Below are 18,516 nucleotides of genomic sequence, written 5' to 3' on the forward strand. Positions count from 1 at the left end.
TGACTTCTAGCCAGCGTCAGCCCGAGGCATTGGCATCCAGGTCATTCACAAGTGGAGTCAGCTCCCCAAGCGAAGGCCCCTCCTGGTGCAGAGGTGAGCCCGCCTCCAGCTCCCATCCCAGCCCTCATCCTCCCATCTCCTCAGCCCGGAGGTTCCCTTTTTTAGGGTTCTTCTGCCCTTTGTCCTCCCAGCCATTGACCCCCTTCAGCCCGCGGTGTTAAGGTCTTCACCTTGGGGACTGTTCGCTGGCTTTTGCTGCTCTGCCCGCTGAGCCCTGTCTCGTCGGCCACGTCCCTAAAGCTGGCCGTTCCCTGTGTAGGTATCTACACAGACCCTACCTCATCAGCGGCAGCAAGTTCGATCTGCGAGTCTATGTTTACGTCACCTCCTACGACCCTCTGCGGATTTACCTCTTTTCAGATGGACTCGTCCGCTTTGCCAGTTGCAAGTATGTGGTCGTGCTGAGACCTCACCCCGACAGCTCTGGGGATTTGTTTTCCTGAGAGTGAGGGAAACTGGAGGACGCCAGGCAGAAAAACACCGCGTTGTGCTAGTTTTGTTGGCAAAGGAGAAGGAGGGCTGTGTTTGGAAAACCCAATCTTCCTTTCCTCCTGTGCGTCTCCTGTTACAGAGAGCACTTCACCTCTGACGCTTCTGGTCCCCAAATGCATGGAGCTTTTCCCCACAGGAAGCAGTTCTCTGCAACACCAGCCGGGTCCTGCATTTTAACTCCCCGTATGACCCTGGTCACGCCCTCGCCCGGCGGATCCGAGCCAGTCGGGTGCCCCCTGTGCTTCTGACTGGTCAGCTAGAAGTCAGAGGTTCCTGGGACCCCTTCTCAGCTTCCATTAGTCTGCCAGAGCAGCTTATCGTAAAAGGAGATGGTAAAGTCTGGTTACAGGCTAACAGCCACATAGAAGAGACAGGGTGAGGTGTCAGAGACAAGGCACAGGGCAGCATGTGTGGCAAGTTGTGCAGCGCTCCCCTGCCGCCTCTGGGCACCACTCTCCCAGCACATCCCACAGGCTCACCCACCCAGAACACGCGCCCTGTGCTTTTGGGATTTTATGGAGGCTTCATCACATAGGCATGATTGATCATTAATTCTGTTTTTAGCCCTTCTCCCTTTTGAGGGGAGGCAGGGCCGAAAATTCCAAGCTCCTAATCATGGCTTGGTCTGTCAGGTGATCAGACCCTATCCAGGAACCCACCCAAAGTCGCCTCATTAGAACACGAGACACTCCTATCGCCCAGGAAACTATACAGGTTTCAGGAGCTGTGTGTCGGGAACTGGGGTCAAAGACCAATTATTAGTCAAAAGATGCTCGTAGTGCTCTTGCCACTGAGGAATTTACGTGGGCGTTAGGAGCTCTGCGCCAGGAACCAGGGGCAGAGACACACGTGTAAATTTCTTATTATAAATCGCATTGTCACTTGGGGAAGAGGAAACAAGAAGGTTCTCTCCTGCACTGAATGTAGGTGGGTCTTCCCGCAGAACTGAGTTGGGATGAAGGAGATGTCCCACGCTTCTCCTGCACTGGGCTGTTCTTCTGTATCTTGTATCATCTCCCTTTATAAGAAATGAGTAAACATACTATTTTCCTGAGTCTTTTGAGTGGCTCATGATAAAGGAGCTGTGGTATTCTAGAAACCTTGCCAGCAGCCATACTTCTCAGGCTCTTGTGCGTCTGAAAAAGATCTGTCTGCTTGTCCTCGACCTCCTCAGGATGTGGGGAAATGTTTGGACCTGTGTCTACCTGCTGTCTCCCTGTCTTACCTCTGCCTTTCTCCTCACTTCCAGGTACTCCCCTTCCATGAAGAGCCTCGGCAACAAGTTCATGCACCTGACCAACTACAGTGTCAATAAAAAGAATGCCGAGTACCAGGCCAATGCGGATGAAACGGCCTGCCAGGGCCACAAATGGTACCCAGGCAGCGTCCCCGTCAGGCGGAGGCCTAGGGGAACACAGGGTTCTGGGCTTTGGGGAGGTTCAGGGGCTTGGTCAGTGGAAGATTGATGTAAAACTCAAAGGTTATGTAAACCCTGGGCAATTCAGAATTGGTCTGTTTCCATCCAGGCTCCTATCTTTCTTGATTGAAAACCTCAAAAGAAGAGACATGGAGAGAACGCCTTTGGACCTCTTACTCCTTTTTCTTTTCTCTTTTCTTCATCACCCATTCATAGAATATAACCCCAGACTCTGCCTCCCTCTCCCCCCTGCCTTGCAGGGCACTGAAGGCTTTATGGAACTACCTAAGCCAGAAGGGAGTCAATAGTGATGCCATCTGGGAGAAGATAAAGGATGTTGTTGTCAAAACCATCATCTCGTGAGTCACACTACCACCCTGGGTGTGGGACCTGCCGCTGGAGCCCCTTTGCTCGTGAGCCTCCACACGGCTGCGCCCCAGACACTGACCACGCTGTGCGTCAGTTTCCGAGGACAGGGACTAGGAAGGAGCGGATAGAATTCTGCTCTTTCACTGAACTTCGTCTTCCGAAGCTGGCTCCAGATCAGAGGCATCTCTTGGGGGCTGCTTTTCCTGGGTTGTGTCTGTTCTCCCATCTCTAGGCAGCTCCCCCCATCAGGGCAGCTGTAGGTAGGGCCCCCCGGGAATCGCGCTGAAGGCTTGCTTGGTCTTCCCCGTGAGCAGGTCAGAACCCTATGTGACCAGCCTGCTGAAGATGTACGTGCGACGGCCCTACAGCTGCCATGAGCTCTTTGGTTTCGACATCATGCTGGACGAGAACCTCAAGCCCTGGGTCCTGGAGGTCAACATCTCCCCGAGGTAGGTGGGTTCTCAGGGCACTCAGAGTACAACCCTGCCTGTATCCTCACAGTCCTCTTTCCACTCTAGTCTTGCTGACTTTGGGAAGACCTTTCCTGCACCAAAATTTGTGTTTTCCCTTCATGATCTGTTTTTTGCTCATTCACTCATTCTACGCCATTATCTCAAGATTTCTTTTGAGGATGGGGAGAAGTTATTAAAAGTTGCTCTTTTCAACTTGATCCCTACCTCATTACTTTCCCCTGGCAAATGAAGGTCATAGTCAGGAAGCACCCTGAGTGAGGTTACTCACTCTCTGTGGGGCAAGAAGTCGCCCATGATGGCGCTCAGGAGTCGGGAAGGCAGGGTATAAACGGGGCTGGCACTGACTCGGGCGCATAGCCGGAAACTGTTTTACTACTCCTTGTACCCTTTCCCCCAAGCCTGCACTCCAACTCTCCACTGGACATCAGCATCAAAGGCCAGATGATCCGTGACCTTCTGAACCTGGCGGGCTTTGTCCTGCCCAACGCAGAGGATGTCGTGTCCAGCTCCAGCAGCTCCGGCCGCTCCAGCGCCAGGTCAGCCTCCTTGCTTGGCTGTGGCTCAGCCGGCAGCAGGAGCAGCCCCGTGGGCGCCCCCTCCTGCTTGGTCTCCCGTGCTGCGCAGTCTACCCCCAGTCTTCCTGCACACCTCTTCCCACGTCAGTGCCCCTTAAAATCATGCCTGGTTATGTTGCTCCCAGCTCAGGAATCTCCACAGGGCCTGCAGAATCAGCTTTTAACTCCTCACAGGGACATTTGAGGCCCCGGCCTCCTTTTCCCAGGCGCCCCCTCCCTCTACTCCTCTTCCTGGCTCCTGTGCTCTGACAAAGCAGTCGCTCCTAGAACCTCAGAGTTGGAAGGATCAGTGAATCGATTCTCCTCTCTGGAATGCGTGTGGCTTCTCACTGTCCCTCCGTCGTGTCCCCTCCTCTGCTCATGGGGTTCTTCTTCCTGAAAATCCCCTCAGTCAGACCTCCCTGTTGGGACCTCCCCCACCCACGAGAGCCTAGCTGAGGGCAGCATCTTCATGAAGCCAGCTCCACATGGACTTTCACCACCACGGCCCCAAACCTCTTGGAACCACTCTGGAGGGCCGGGAGCTCATATTTAGTTGGGACCTGCTGTGTGTAAGGAGAAACCTGTAACTTATCTCCACCACAGCCCCGTGAGGCTGGTATTAGTATCCTCAGTTTATAGATGAGGAAACTGGAAGTCACTGGGATTGGGCAGCCCACCCATGGCTGTTCAGCTACAGAGTGGTAGAGCTGGGATTCCAATTCTGATTTTCTGGGAACAACACTGGCTTTCCCCACCATGCCTCGTAGATGCCTGTGTGGCTCTGTCTGTGGCTGTCACTTGACACCTGCCATCCCGTGAGCTCTATGGAGGCCATCTTGGTGTCTGTCAGCAGTAATCGTAGTGACGTGGGTGAGGAAACCGGGCAGGGAGTCCTGTAGTGTGCCCAGGGTCGCACAGCCAGTGCTGAACTGGGTATGGAGGAGGGTCCACCAAGTTCCACTAAACTGACATACGCAGCGATTACTCCAGGGTCCTTTTTTTTTACCACTGAAGTGCAAGCCAGTGCGGGTGCCTCATACTCTTCTAGTTATTCCACGGTCCTTGGTCTCTGACAAGCGACTCAGGTAGAGTGCATTGCAGTCTCATCTACTCGAGCACCAAATATCTGTCCAAACTTCTTTGTCTTCTCTTGAGAAGGGGGTGACTCCCTCCAACAAACCACTGCAGCTTGGTACCCCAGTGAGTCCCCGGACCCCACCCAGGAGTTGTCTTCCGCCACCAGCTACGCTAAGAGTCCTGAGGTGGACGCTGTCTCCGCATGTTCTCAGGGTGTGAGGCTGCTGACCTTACCCTTTGTTTCTCTTCCATCCACCGTGTTAGCCTGCCCAGCTCCCCCAGGGGTAAATGTCGAATGGCCCCGGAGCATTTCACTGCACAGAAGATGAAGAAAGCCTATTATCTCACCCAGAAAATTCCTGATCAGGTAGGAGATTACCCTCCACCCCCCAAGTGCCAACAGAAAGTTTCCCTGGTGAAACATTTGGGAGCCCAAGGCAAGCAGTTTTTCCTCTAAGACAAGGTTTCCTGACCCAGCTCCGGGTTCCCTTGGTGTGCAGGGACCTGCTGGCATATGCGTTGTTCCAGGAGAGAGTTGATGGCCTTTATCACGTGGTCAACCACCGCTCTTAGCCAGATGCTATACTAGCCATCCCCTGTTGTCAGAGCTGTAGACCCTTTGGGCTGCTTTCCTTGAGATGCAGTGAGCCCCAGGGAGGCTCAATGTCTTCTTGGAGCAGATGAGAGTAGTCGACCGAAGGCGGCTGCCACATCTCACCCCTAGATTCTGATCTTGACTCCATCCAGCAAACCTCTTAAAACCTCTGTGCTCCAGGGACTCACCCAAGAGTCTCTTCTCCGACAGCAAAGCTCAGTAGGCTTGGGAACAGACGAGGTCAGCCTTGGTGTTCCCTTGGGAGTCCTGGAGCCTTAGGACCGCAGAGCTGTGTTGACTGTCCCCCAGCTTTTTGATTCTCTGCCTCCAGCTCCTACTCCTCTCACACGCTCTTGCTCTCCATTCCTTGTCCCTTAGGACTTCTACGCATCTGTACTGGATGTCCTGACGCCAGATGACGTTCGGATTCTGGTGGAGATGGAGGATGAGTTTTCTCGCCGTGGTCAATTTGAACGAATTTTTCCTTCTCGAATCTCCTCTCGCTATCTCCGCTTTTTTGAGCAGCCACGATATTTCAACATTCTCACCACCCAGTGGGAACAGAAGTACCATGGCAACAAGCTCAAAGGTGATATGTCCTCCTTGCCCACAGGAGGCCCTGTTTAGCGAGTGATTACGTGCTAGGAGACAGAGAAATGGGCCTCCCTGATGAGAAGAATTGACCAGTCAATTCCACCCTCTTAAGTCCCACCCCTGCTAATCTTCTCCTAGGAGTAGATCTGCTTCGGAGTTGGTGCTACAAAGGGTTCCACACAGGAGCCATCTCTGATTCTGCTCCAATGGTGAGTGACGCCATTGCGGGGAAGGAGGACACCTCCAGTCAGCACCCTCAGTCCTCCACCTTAAGAGTCCAGCATGGGTCGGACGTAGGTCCAGACCCTCTCACTTCTCCCTGGGGCCCTCTCTCTGTGTCTCATGACCCTTCCCTTTCAAGGGAGTAATGGCCTCCAGGATTCCCTGGCTACCTTTCTTTCAAGGGTCAAAGAGTGCTTTGTAGCCTCAGCTTCTTGTCTGAATCTGGAGAAACGGAGAATTTGTCCCAGATGGGCCCATGCCTGAAGGGTAGGGAAGAGGAGAGCCCCATGATCACTCAGACGTAGAGCCGGAAGAGAGTCCCAGGACCCTAAACACTCACGCCTGACTTCTGCCTAGCCCTTTTGGCCTCACCGCTTCCTTTGTTTTTAGTGGTCTCTCCCAACATCACTTCTGACCATCCCAAAGGGTGATGTGGCACTCGGTGCTCTCTCCAAATCAGAGACTGGCAAGCTGGGGTGAGTGCTGTCGGGGCAAGGGAAGGGTGTTGGGTGTGAGTTCAGGAAGTTTTCTTCTTCCTCTCTTCCCAGATGATGATGAGATCAGTGTTCCCCATTTGGGGGAGGGGGGTGGGGTATGCGGCCACCGTCTCCTCTGCCTGGTGGCTCCCCGTCTGCCCGGCACAGCTGAGCTGGAGTGCAGGGTTACCTGCACACAGCCCCTCAGCTCTGCCCGCTGCCTGTGGGCTCCTTGAGGCCCCCTCTCACACGTGCACATTTGCACCAAGCTCTCCAGCCTTCGGATAAAGAAGATGTATTTTATGGTTATCTCTATCTCCATCTACTTACGGTGCGTAGCCCCTAATATTGTGAATGCCCGGTCCAGGTCTGAAGGCAGCTCACCGGCTAAAGTCCCAGCTACGCAGCGTCTCAGCCATTTCTTTCCCCACCTGTATCCTTCAGAAAACACAGCTTCTCCGAGGGAAGCATATCACTCTCTGAAGACGGGACCATCCCTAAGCCCAGGAAGACCCAAGCTGGCCTTTCTCCTCTCCCCGGGAAACCCAGTTCTTCCAAGGACAGTGAGGACACCAGCAAAGAGCCCAGCCTCTCCACGCAGATGTTACCTATGATGAAGTACTCTGGGCAGACTTCGAGACTCTCTGCTTCCCCCACCTCCCAGTCAACCGGTGACTCACTCCTGGCTGCTGTGAGCCCATGACTGGCCTCTCTCCACTAGCCCCTGCCTAGGAGCACCGGTGTTAGCTACCTCATGGGAACTGGCCGGCCGGCTGGCTGGCCAGCCAGCCTGAGCCCCAGCCCCTTCCTCAAAGTATTTTTTTGAAGTGGTTGAATTGCAGAGATGGGTATCTGGAGGGGTGGAAGGGTGGTGGGAATGGGGAGAAGGTGAGGAAGGTTCACTGGCTGGTACCTCATATCTCCACAGAGAAGCCACTGATGGCCACTCAGCCTTATAAAGCAGGGTTTGGTTTCTAACTTCAGAGAGCCGTGTGTGGTTTGTTGTAGACCTTGGTACAGGGAGTAAGTTAGAGCTCTAGAGGAGAAAATGCCCTGAAGCCCTTTGCCTGTAATTGAGGAGGTCCCTCCAAAGGTCCTCATCCTCAGGTCTCACCCTCAGGCCCCGCACCCCACACCCTCTCCCGAGAAGCCCCTTTGAGAAACCTTCAGACTTCCTCAGTAGACAGGGAGAGGCCATACACGATAAAGCCGGTTCCTATCATCCTAGCCCTCGGGGCTTCCCCTCCTCCATCTACTCAGCAGCCAGTAGTCCTGAGCCTTCTCTCTCATGGGTGTTAGTGCTTAGCACTCTGTGAGGTGAGAGGTCTTGTGAGCTTTGCAAATTGCCTGCGGCCCCAGGGAAGGAGCCCAGGTAATCCCAGTTGCTGTTGTCTGTGTCCGTGCATCGAAGGACACCGTCCAGGGGGAGGGCGGCAGGAGCTGTGATTTCCCCACAACACAGGGAGACTCGGGTTCTGCTTACTCCCTTCACTGTCTCTGATGAGCGGGATCTGGCTCACAGGTCACGAGGGCAAGCAGGAGCAGTCACCCCTGTAGTATGGCCTTCTAGTCGGACCGCCGACGAAACTCTTGTAGTCTTAACTGAATCTGCCTCCCTCCCCAGCACTCAGTAGAATGGCGAGTGTGGGAAAAGGTTGACCAAGTGAACTGTGCTTACGAAGAACACGAGCTCCTCTCCTGGGGCAGAGTGGCGTCCAGGGGAAGGACACGGTGTGATAGGGCGGGTCAGAAAGGTGCTTTCACCTGGAACTGTGCTCCTGCTCGAGCCAGCACTTCCTGGTAGCTCGCTCCCTCCCCAGCCCCATGGTCTCTTTGCTTTGCTTTTCTAGCAGTGGTGCCCAGCGAGCAGCCACCTGGCCTCGGGCTCTCTGCCTTCATTCTCTCGGAGTTTTGGAAAGACGATTACCCTGCTTCGTGGCTCCTGGAGCTCTAAGTGGCGAGTTGGGATGGAGCCATGGAAGAGTCACTGAGAGGCCTGCCTGGGTTCAAGGCCACCCAGCAGATGGCTCCGCTGGCCAGTCTGAAGGCCATGTTGACAATTGTGAAGAAAGCTTGGTGGCAAAGTCCTGGGGCAGCGCCTGCTGCAAGGACATCAGAGTCAGGCCCAGCGGGGTAGGCATTCTGGTTCAGTCCCTTCCGGTAGAATTGAAGCCAGCTCCCCCGTGTCCTACCTGCATGCAGTGCCCTAGTGCCATGTCAAACATGTGACGAGGGCAGGACGTGGCCTTCCTAACAAAGCTGGCCACCCGCTTCAGTACTTTTGGAGTGCCTGGTCCAGGGCGAGGCTTCGGTCCGGAGGCCCGGCTGCACTGGTTTACTCCTTGGAAAGCAACTTCAGGCCTTCGGCCCGCCATCTGAGAGTCCCCAGGAGGCATCCCTGTAACGAGAGGAGACCAGTGTTGCGGCAGCGTGGGCATCAGGGGTGGGAGGAGGGCTTACTCAGTTAAGTAAGGGATGAAAATAAGTGTCCTTAATAGTTGAAAGCATGTTTATACAGATTATTTTTAATTTCCATCCCATCATCTGAAGGTGTGGGTGTTTTACTGGATGGGAGAAAGGAATGGGCTTATATTCCCCCTTCCCCCTTGAGAGAAATTGAATCTTGCTTAAGCATTCAGCATACATGTTTAGCAATGAATACCCACGGTATAAGGTATTCAGCTAAATAAGGACTTTGGGAGAAGTAATGAAATTTTTCGACAGTTTAACTTTGGAGCTGTAGTACGGTAAGTGTCAGAACGTGTTCGCTGTTTTTCTGAGTTGGTAACTTACACCCAGTCCCTGTCTGGAGACAGGGGAGAAATACAGGGAATTTCTGGATCAATGGAGTAGGGATTGGGGTGGGGACGTGGAGGGTGGCCACTATTCCCGTTCACTTCAGATTCACTCAGGATCAGAAACTAATTCAGGGGGCGCCTGGGTGGCACAGCGGTTGGGCGTCTGCCTTCGGCTCAGGGCGTGATCCCGGCGATCTGGGATCGAGCCCCACATCAGGCTCTTCCGCTGTGGGCCTGCTTCTTCCTTTCCCACTCCCCCTGCTTGTGTTCCCTCTCTCACTGGCTGTCTCTATCTCTGTCAAATAAATAAATAAAATCTTTAAAAAAAAAAAAAAGAAACTAATTCAGAATGAATACTAATGAAGAGGTGACGTTGTGAGAGGAAGAGAGCACGGACCTCGTAGTCTGACCTCGGGTTCTAATCTCAGTTCTGCTGTATGACCTTGGGCATGTCATCTAACTTTTTAAAGTCAGGTGTTTAAGATTTTATTTTAGAACACTTGATTGGTGGGGGGCAGGAGGCAGAGGGAGAGAGAGAGAACCTCAAGCAGACTCCACGCTAAGCATGAAGCTTAATGGGGTGCTCAGTCCCATGACCCCGAGATCACCACCTGAGCCAAAACCAAGAGTTGGATGCCCAAGTGATGGAGCTACCCAGGCACCCCTAAAGTCAGGTATTTTAAATAAGATGAAAATAATACCTACATTGCAGGGCTGTGAAAAGTAAGTAAGTACTTAGGACGTAAAGGGAACTTAATACATGGTTACTCCTTTCTCCATTTGCTGTCCAAGCCCTGTTCCTTGACTAGGGGAAGGCAGGCAAGAAATGTAAAGCCCTTTCCACAAGGGAAGTGAAGCAGCTGAGACATTTTAGAGGTGAGGAAGGCCAGAACAGGCTTATATAATACCTCATCACCCCCACACAAATCCTACCAGCATTATTCATTCTGATTTACTCTTCATTGGGGGTTTCTTTGGTTAATATTTTACAGAATACTTGGGGTACCTGGATGGCTCAGTTGGTTAAATGTCTGCCTTCGGCTCAGGTCATGATTCCAAGGTCCTGGGATCGAGCCCCGCATCAGGCTCCCTGCTCAGTGGAAAGGTTGCTTCTCCCTCTGCCTGCCACTCCCCCTGCTTGTGTGTGCGTTCTCTCTCTCTCTCTCTCTCTCTCTCTCTGTCAAATAAATAATGTAAAAAAATTTTACAGAATGCCAATTCCCTGGGACAAGAAACACATCAAGCATTGCAAGTATGTGAATTGAATGAAATTACTCAGTCCTATCCCAAGAGAAACATTGATAAGAAAGAGAGAGCAAGGGAACACTGGGGACCTGGTGGCTAGAAGGGGGAAGAGCAGGGCCCAGAAAGTAGGAGACCTTGAGCTGGAACTGGAGCCAAAGAACATGCATAGACCCAACAGCTGTGCCAAGGGACAGTTGTTACAGGTGCGTTCTTAAGATTTTAGGCTATTCATTGAGGGCAATTGTCCCTATCACCATGGCCACACAACACACGGGGTTGCCCCCAGACCCATCCAGCATTGGGCTGTGAAGGAGGTAGATAACCCGCACATGGTAGGTACTTCCAAGTCCCTGTCAGCTGAATTAGCTACACAAATAAGGGGGTCACCAAAAGCAGCTGCGGGACCTCCCCTTCTCGTTTCCTCTGGATTTGTCCTTAAGATTTAAGATTAAGCCGTGTTGAATCTTATTGGTTGAATTCCTCTAACTGCTTTGAGACTTTTCAGAGATGTGTAGCTGAGGGACCTCTATGTCATGCCACTTGGGATTCTGATCCAGCCTCTCAAACCTTGGACTTTGGACCCTCCCCCCACCCCCACCTGAGCAGAGTTCGCATCCTTGTTAATGTCCAGGGATCGATAGATGCTCTTGTGACAACGACCTTTCATCAGCTTCGGAGCAATGAAAGCTGCAAGCAATCTTCTGTTGCTCTTGGCAGATTTCTTGCATAGATGAAAGCACACAAGGAGGATCAATAGTTGTTTTTGAAAACCTATTTTTGCCTTTATTGTGATGGACTAGGACACAGAATGCTAGGGACTGTCACTGGAAAAGCTACCACAATTTTGAAAAGCTCTTTTCTCTCTGTGCTTCAATTGGTGAAGTGGGGAGACCAAAGCATACTTCATAGGGTAGTTATGAGGGTGGAGGAATTATGTAAAACATTAGGCAAAGTGTCTGATAACATTCCATGCAGATTTAAAATAGATGCTAGGGGCACCTGGCTGGCTCAGTCAGAAGAGCATGTGACTCTTGATCTCGGGGTTGTGAATTCAAGCCCCATGTTCGGGGTAGAGATTACTTAAATAAACTTAAACTCTAAAATAAAGTAACACCACCAAAAATATGTCTTCCATAAAGTAATAGTAACCTAGCATGTTATTTCAACAATTCTACAATACTGTTACAATAGCATGTTGCTGTTATAAAGCTCATCAAATATACTTTAATTCTTTTTTTTTTTTTTTATTAGTCACCATACAGTACATCCCCGGTTTCCGATGTAAGGCTCGATGATTCATTAGTTGTGTAAATATACTTTATTCATGGGATACCAAACCTGGGATTTCATCAAGATAATTAGCTTGGAAAGATTGGACCCTTCAACAGTAGCTGTCAGGAAAGTGCATTTAAAACCATAATGATGCGGGTTCAGAGATGTGGTGTATGTGGCTGAATCAGGAGCCAATGGGGTGAAGCTACCATCTGTAGGATTATGACTGACCTTCTCAGTCAGAGTGTTATTGAGGCCAAATGCTAGGGCGTCGTGGCTGGGCCTCCACCCATTCTCCCAGGTGCCTGCTGCGGGGGCAGCGTCCCGAGCAGAGAGCTGCTCCTCCAGAGACCCAGGTGTGGCCAGAAGGGGAGCCTCATCCTTGTAAGCCTAGCAAGGCACATTCAAGGAGAACCTGGTGTTAAATAATTTGTATGGGGCGCCTGGGCGGCGCAGTCGTTGGGCGTCTGCCTTCGGCTCAGGGCGTGATCCCGGCATGCTGGGATGGAGCCCCACATCAGGCTCCTCTGCTGGGAGCCTGCTTCTTCCTCTTCCACTCCCCCTGCTTGTCTCTCTCTCACACTGGCTGTCTCTGTGTCAAATAAATAAAATCTTAAAAAAAATTATTTGTAGAGGACCTGCTTCTGGGTCTGGGTTGCTATGTAGCTGAGCAGTTCCCTCACCGGGATCTACTGAAAGTCAGCCCTTGATGTAAGGGGGTGGGGTGGGAAAGGGGCAAAGTAAACGAAAACCAAAATACAAGAAAAACTACAAGGAGACACCACTTACGTAGTATGGCTCACATGAGAAAGGCTGAAAATGCCACGTGTCAGCGAGGATACAGTGCAACTGGAATGCCTATGTTGCTGGCGGGAATGCAAAATGGTACATTGGAAAACAGCCTGGTGGTTTCCTGTGAAGTGAAACATACTCTTAGCATATGACCCAGCAATTCACTCCTGCAGGCGAATGTTCACAGCAGCTTTATTCATAGTAGCAAACACTTGGAAACAACCCAAATATCCAACAACTACTGAATAAATAAACAAATTGTGGTATATCTGCTCAGTACTACTTAGATATAAAAAAGGAATAAACTGGGCTCCTGGGTGGCCTGGGTGGCTCAGTTAAGTGTCTGACTCTTGACTTTGGCTCAGGTCAGGATCTCAGAGTCCTGAGATCGAGCCCTGCGTTGGCTCTGTGCTGGGCATGGACCCTACTTAGGATTCTCTCCCTCCCCCGCCCTCTGCCTCCCCTGGCCCCTCGCCCTGGCATGCACACTCATGCTCTCTCTCTCAAAAAAGTAAACTGATACATGCAACAATATGGCTGAATCTCAAGAGCATTGTGCTAGGTCAAAGAGCCAGAAACAAAGAACTAGGTACGTTATCATTTTTTAAGATTTTATTTATTTGAGAGAGAGTAAGAGAGCACAAGAGGGGGTGGGGTCGGGGGAGAAGCAGACTCTCCTCTGAGAGGGGAGCCTGACGCGGGGCTTGATGCTAGGACTTCAGAATCATGACCTGAGCCAAAGGCAGCCCCCAACCAACTGAGCCACCCAGGCGCCCGAGAGCTATGTACGTTATGATTCCACTTATATAACATTCTAGAAAAGGCAAACTGTAGTGGCAGCAGATCAGTGGTTGCCAGAAACTGTAGATGAGGGAGGGGATTGACTGGTCAGGGGGACGTTACTCTGTATCTTGATTATGGTAGTGGTTACATGACTGTACATTCATTGAAAGTAGTCAAATTATACACTCTAGATGGGTGAGTTTTATTGTATGTAAGTAAATAAAGCTGGCGCTTTTTTTTTTTAGGATTTTATTTATTTGACAGAGACACAGCGAGAGAGGGAACACAAGCAGGGGGCGTGGGAGAGGGAGAAACAGGCTTCCCGCTGAGCAGGGAGCCCGAAGCAGGGCTCAATCCCTGGACCCTGGGATCATGACCTGAGCTGAAGGCAGACGCGTAACGACTGAGCCACCCAGGTGCCCCTAAAGAGGACAAGGAGATACCATTTCATGATGCATATACAAATTGAAGACAATGAGAGAACACTAGAATAATTAAAATTTAAAAGGCAATCAAGACCAAATGTTGGAGAGGTTATACAGTTGGGGCTTTCACATCTGACTCGTGTGAGTGTAAAATGGAACAACTGCTATGGGACACCAGCAGTTTCTTGTGAGTTACCATATATCTGCCTACGATTCAGCATTTCCACTCCTAGATAGTACTCCCCCCAATAAAATAATATGCCCACCGAAAATGTTTGTTGCATCTTTCTTCATAATAACAAAGAGTTGGAAACAACCTAAATGTTTCTCAGAAGATCAGATAAACTGGTCTGAAATATTAGCATTCAACAGTAAAAAGAAACAAACTACTGATTTATTCAACAACATGAATCTCAAAAAAATTCTGTTGCGTAAGAGAAGCCAGATGCAAAAGAGCACACACTGTGCAACTCGTGGGGTTCAAGAACAGAGGAAAACAACCCATGGGAATTAAAGTTGGAGCAATGTTTGCTTCTGGGAGTTAATAGTTTGGTAAGAAAAGTGATACCAGGGAACGTTCCGGAGTGATGGCAACGCTCTATTCTTGATGGGGCTGTTGTTTACACAGGTAACGCACTAGTTAAAACTCATCAAGTTGTCCCCTTAAAACCTGTGCATTAATTTTAAGATAGCACTTTCTTTTTTTTTTTTTTTTTTTAGAAATTGAGGTGACATTGATCTAACAAAATTAACTTTTATTTTTTTAAAGACTTATTTGAGAGAGAGTGCAAGTAGGGGGAGGGGCAGAGGAAGAGGGAGAGAGAATCCTCAAGCAGACTCCCCACTGAGTGCAGAGCCTGACGTGGGGCTTGATCTCAGGACCCCAAGATGATGACCTGAGCCAAAATCAACAGTTGGCCACTTAAGTGACTGAGCCACCCAGGCGCCCCAAAAGTAACTGTTTTAAAGTGAACAGTTCAGTGGCATTTAATATATTCACAATGTTGTGTGACCACCATCACTCTCCAGTTCCAAAACATTCTCATCCAACTAAAAGGAAACCCAGCACCCCTACCCCTAACCCCCACTTTCTGTTTGCTGTTTCTATAGATTAACCTAGTGTGGATATTTCATGTAAATGGAATCCTACAATTTGTGATCTTCTGTGTCTGGCTTCTTTCATTTAGTATATTTTCAAGGTTCATCCCCTTCGTAGCATGTATCAGTACATCATTCCTTTTGATGGCCAAATAGTATTCCACTGTATGTGTATGTAGGTTTGCAACTCTCTCAGGAGCTTTCCTCGTGTAATCTGAAACCAGCCCTCATACTCAGAGGTCAGGGAGAGACTGAAGAAAGAAGCAGGCCACTCCAGGTTGGCAGGTGATAATTTTAATACTAGAAAAGGGAACTTACATACAAGGCTTGTCTTGGGTGGCAGGAAGGTGAATGGATCCCTGCACCCATTAGTCATAATATTGTCAGTGCGTGATATATTTCAAATTTGAAAGATAGTTCACTTGAAACCAGACAACCCAAATCTGAATGCTCTTTGACAGAGGAATACGAACTTTAAGTCAACTCTCTTGTTGGGGAACTGATTCAAAATCAGGATCCGTGGGCTTGGTAAGTGCCAGGTATCTCAGCAATCATATCTGAGACTACAGCTGAGATAAATATCACTGACTCTGTTGCCTCTATTAGATGGGAAAAATTTCAAATCCCTGGAGTTGAGAGACTTTTTTTTTTTTTTTTTTTTGCAATCCCTCTGTAGCCTGGACAAATGACCTTCTTATGGGTTGTGCTATTAATAGATGAAGTCTCGGACATTGAGAATTTCATCATGCTATATTTCAGAAATCAGTCCCTGGAAGAGGTATGACAGACATTTTATTAATATGTATACTTCTTTCCTGACAGTGGATGCTTGAGCAAAATGAATAGCAGCTATTGGTTATTGAGTTTCCATTATGACTCAGGCATTGTTCTTGCAGTAGACACACACATGCACGTACGCGCCCGCACACTCACACACTTACTCTTACCGAAAAATTCCTTCAATATTGGTAGGATTATTATCTCTATTGTTCAGATAAGAAAAATGAGGTTCAAGGAGGTTGGATAACTTGTCCAAGGTTATCGAATGAATTAATGATTGCATGTACTGATTCCTAGTGCCTTGTAGCACTTACGGACTTCAGAAACTGATGGGAAGACCTGGCCTGAGGGAAGGATGGACAATGAAGCCAAATAAAGAGTCAAAAATATTAGAAGATTGACAAATGTGACAGTGAATTAATCATATAGTCAAAGGTACCCTAAAAGTTATAAAGTAATGATTAAATGATTTAGAAACGAAGTTAGTGCTTTTTCCCCTATATAAGGTGTCTTCTACACATTCTCCCTCACTGAAAATGATGAAATAGACAGTCCATGGCCAAATAAAAACTTCTGCCAGTTGTCAAAAGGAGTTTCCAACACCATTATTTGACTATTTGTGGCACATCCCCAAATTTGTGGGTTTTCCTTTTCTTTTGTCTCAAGATATATTTTAGGAGCACTTGGGTGGTGCAGTTGGTTAAGCAGCCAACTCTTGGTTTTGGCTCAGGTCACAATCTCAGAGTTGTGGGATCGAGCCCCTTGTCAGGCTCGGCACTCAGCGTGGAGTCTGCTGGAGATTCTCTCCCTCCCTGTTCATGTGTTCGCGCGCATGCTCTCTCTCTCTCTCTCTCAAATAAATAAAATCTTTTTTAAAAAAAGATCTGTTTTATTCATACCACTCTAAATAAAGTGGCTTGCATTTACACTTACACATCTAGTGATTACATATCCTAAAGGTTACCCCATGATGTTCCCCAGAGATGCAACTGTAAAAAAAGAGAGAAGAGACTTCGTAAGATGGAATCTAGAAATTCAAACTACAATTAGATTTTATTTATATGAGAAGCCAAATTCAAGACCAGCGCTATCCATCATAGTGGTCAACCTGTAGCTAATTAATTCTACAGAGACACCTGTAGTATCATTAAAGAGAATTGCCAACTCCCATCTGACACCTATCTTGACAACCCTCCTTCCTCATATTGAAGACAGTAAACCAACTCCTCAGTATAAAAGATAACATATGTTGGGAGTCAAGAGCAATTTTTAAGGGAGACAGCAATTAATAATGTCATCTAATTTAAGATCTATGTGATTGTTTCCAGCCAAAATGAAGTAACAGGGGCTAGATTTGCCCTCCCCCATGAAACAAGGAAAAAATGGGCAAAATATGAAACAATGCTTGTCCCTCTTTCTGGGCGGAGCTCTCTTCTTGGGGAATCCGCCTGTGAATTCCTGGCCTCCCCGACTACTAGTTCCCCTTCTTCAGTTCAGGGGCTCTACCAAGCTCCACCTGGGGTCCAGTTCCCTGAGCTTAGGCCTAGAAACTCTCTCCAGGTAGTAAGCTGGGGCAACCACAAGGATCATATTTTTTGTTTCCCATCTCTCAGGTCTTATGCTACATAAGAGAGCTCCGCCCAGAAAGAGGGACAGGGAGAACGCTCAGGAGATCTACAGAGAGTCCCTTTTGAGTCTACAGCTGAATTCTGATCGGCGCATGATTGAGAAGAAATCACCCAAGCCTGGGGGAAAACCCACCGAAGGGAACGATCCTCAGAACTCATATAGAGACAGGAATAGACTGTGTTCCCCCCAAAGTAGAAAAAAATGTATAATTCATGGGACACCAGATTAAACATTCAGAAGGGTATCACCTTGAGAGTGGGGAAAAAAATAGTCCAAAATCTGTTCTAATCCCACCTAACAGAATTTAAAATCTACATGGTTGGAATAATTTATTTCTGGGGTGCCTGGGTGGCTCAGTCGTTAAGCGTCTGCCTTTGGCTCAGGGCATGATCCCAGGGTCCTGGGATTGAGCCCCGCATCGGGCTCCCTGCTCAGCAGGAAGCCTGCTTCTTCCTCTCCCACTCCCCTGCCTATGTTCCCTCTCTCGCTGGCTGTCTCTCTCTCTGTCAAATAAATAAATAAAATCTTAAAAAAAAAAAGAATTTATTTCCCATCTTTGGAGATGGTTGGCTTTCCATCCGGTCCCTCAATCAATATTCGTTCAATAACTGTAAAGTTGAATTGAGATCTTTACTTTGTCTAGATTTCGTCATCCAATTCCCCAGTTATACAAATGCGAGGGAGGACATGGGTGAGAACATCACAGGAATGGAATAAGGGGTATCACTTGTCGGGGGGCCAGAATATCCTGCCCCTTCAAAGTCCTTGCAGCTGGACTAAGAATCAAATTGACACGAGACAGAGAAAATCAGATTTAACAGGGTACATACAGGGAATTCAAACAGACATGGAAATTCCCAAAGACAGGCACAACGAGGTAGATATGTCATCCTGAACTAAAGAGCAGGGTGTTAGGGTCTGGGGACTTCAGGGGGAAGGAATGCAATTCACAGGCAAGCAAGCAGAGCAGATGTTGGTAATTGGACATTTTCCTTACCATACAGATGGGTCACGCAGATAAAACTTATCTGTGGTAATAACCATTATTTTGGGAAGGATCCCCAATTTAAATTCTTCCAAGTAGTTAAGGGAAGGGCAAAAGTTTCTACTGAGCCCTCTGGGTCTTAATTGCCCTCAGCTTGAATAACCTTCATGCCAAAGTGGCCCATCTCGGGCCGGCCTGCCCTGGGCCCCTACACATTCCATTCCTCTTCTCTCCTCTATCTTGCAGGTGTTCCATTTAGCAGCAGATGAATCCTGCTCTCTGGATAAAGCTATAAAATCGAATGTCCCCATAAGTGTTTAGAACATGTGATGGCAACTCTTTTCCGTGGCACCTCGCAGGCCTCCAGCTGCTTTAGG

General features: G+C 49.0%; 1 protein-coding gene across 2 annotated transcripts in view; it reads left to right on the top strand.

The window, feature by feature from the left end:
* Nucleotides 1–7,310, top strand: part of TTLL4 (tubulin tyrosine ligase like 4) — a 37,263-nt gene extending 29,953 nt beyond the window's left edge. The window contains exons 9-19 of one of the 2 annotated variants that reach the window (XM_045777545.2): nucleotides 11–93; nucleotides 320–448; nucleotides 1,802–1,924; nucleotides 2,230–2,328; nucleotides 2,653–2,787; nucleotides 3,210–3,347; nucleotides 4,710–4,812; nucleotides 5,419–5,629; nucleotides 5,773–5,843; nucleotides 6,247–6,332; nucleotides 6,700–7,310. In XM_045777545.2, the coding sequence (XP_045633501.2) occupies nucleotides 11–93; nucleotides 320–448; nucleotides 1,802–1,924; nucleotides 2,230–2,328; nucleotides 2,653–2,787; nucleotides 3,210–3,347; nucleotides 4,710–4,812; nucleotides 5,419–5,629; nucleotides 5,773–5,843; nucleotides 6,247–6,332; nucleotides 6,700–6,946 (1,425 nt within the window). In that variant the 3' untranslated portion in view covers nucleotides 6,947–7,310. The remainder of the gene's footprint in view (nucleotides 1–10; nucleotides 94–319; nucleotides 449–1,801; nucleotides 1,925–2,229; nucleotides 2,329–2,652; nucleotides 2,788–3,209; nucleotides 3,348–4,709; nucleotides 4,813–5,418; nucleotides 5,630–5,772; nucleotides 5,844–6,246; nucleotides 6,333–6,699) is intronic. The other variant, XM_045777544.2, reaches the window with a different exon arrangement.
* Nucleotides 7,311–18,516: the final 11,206 nt, after the last annotated feature.

This window comes from Ursus americanus, chromosome 1, assembly GCF_024610735.1.
Source record: "Ursus americanus isolate L20-20 chromosome 1, mUrsAme1.1.p, whole genome shotgun sequence".
Lineage (NCBI taxonomy): Eukaryota > Metazoa > Chordata > Mammalia > Carnivora > Ursidae > Ursus > Ursus americanus.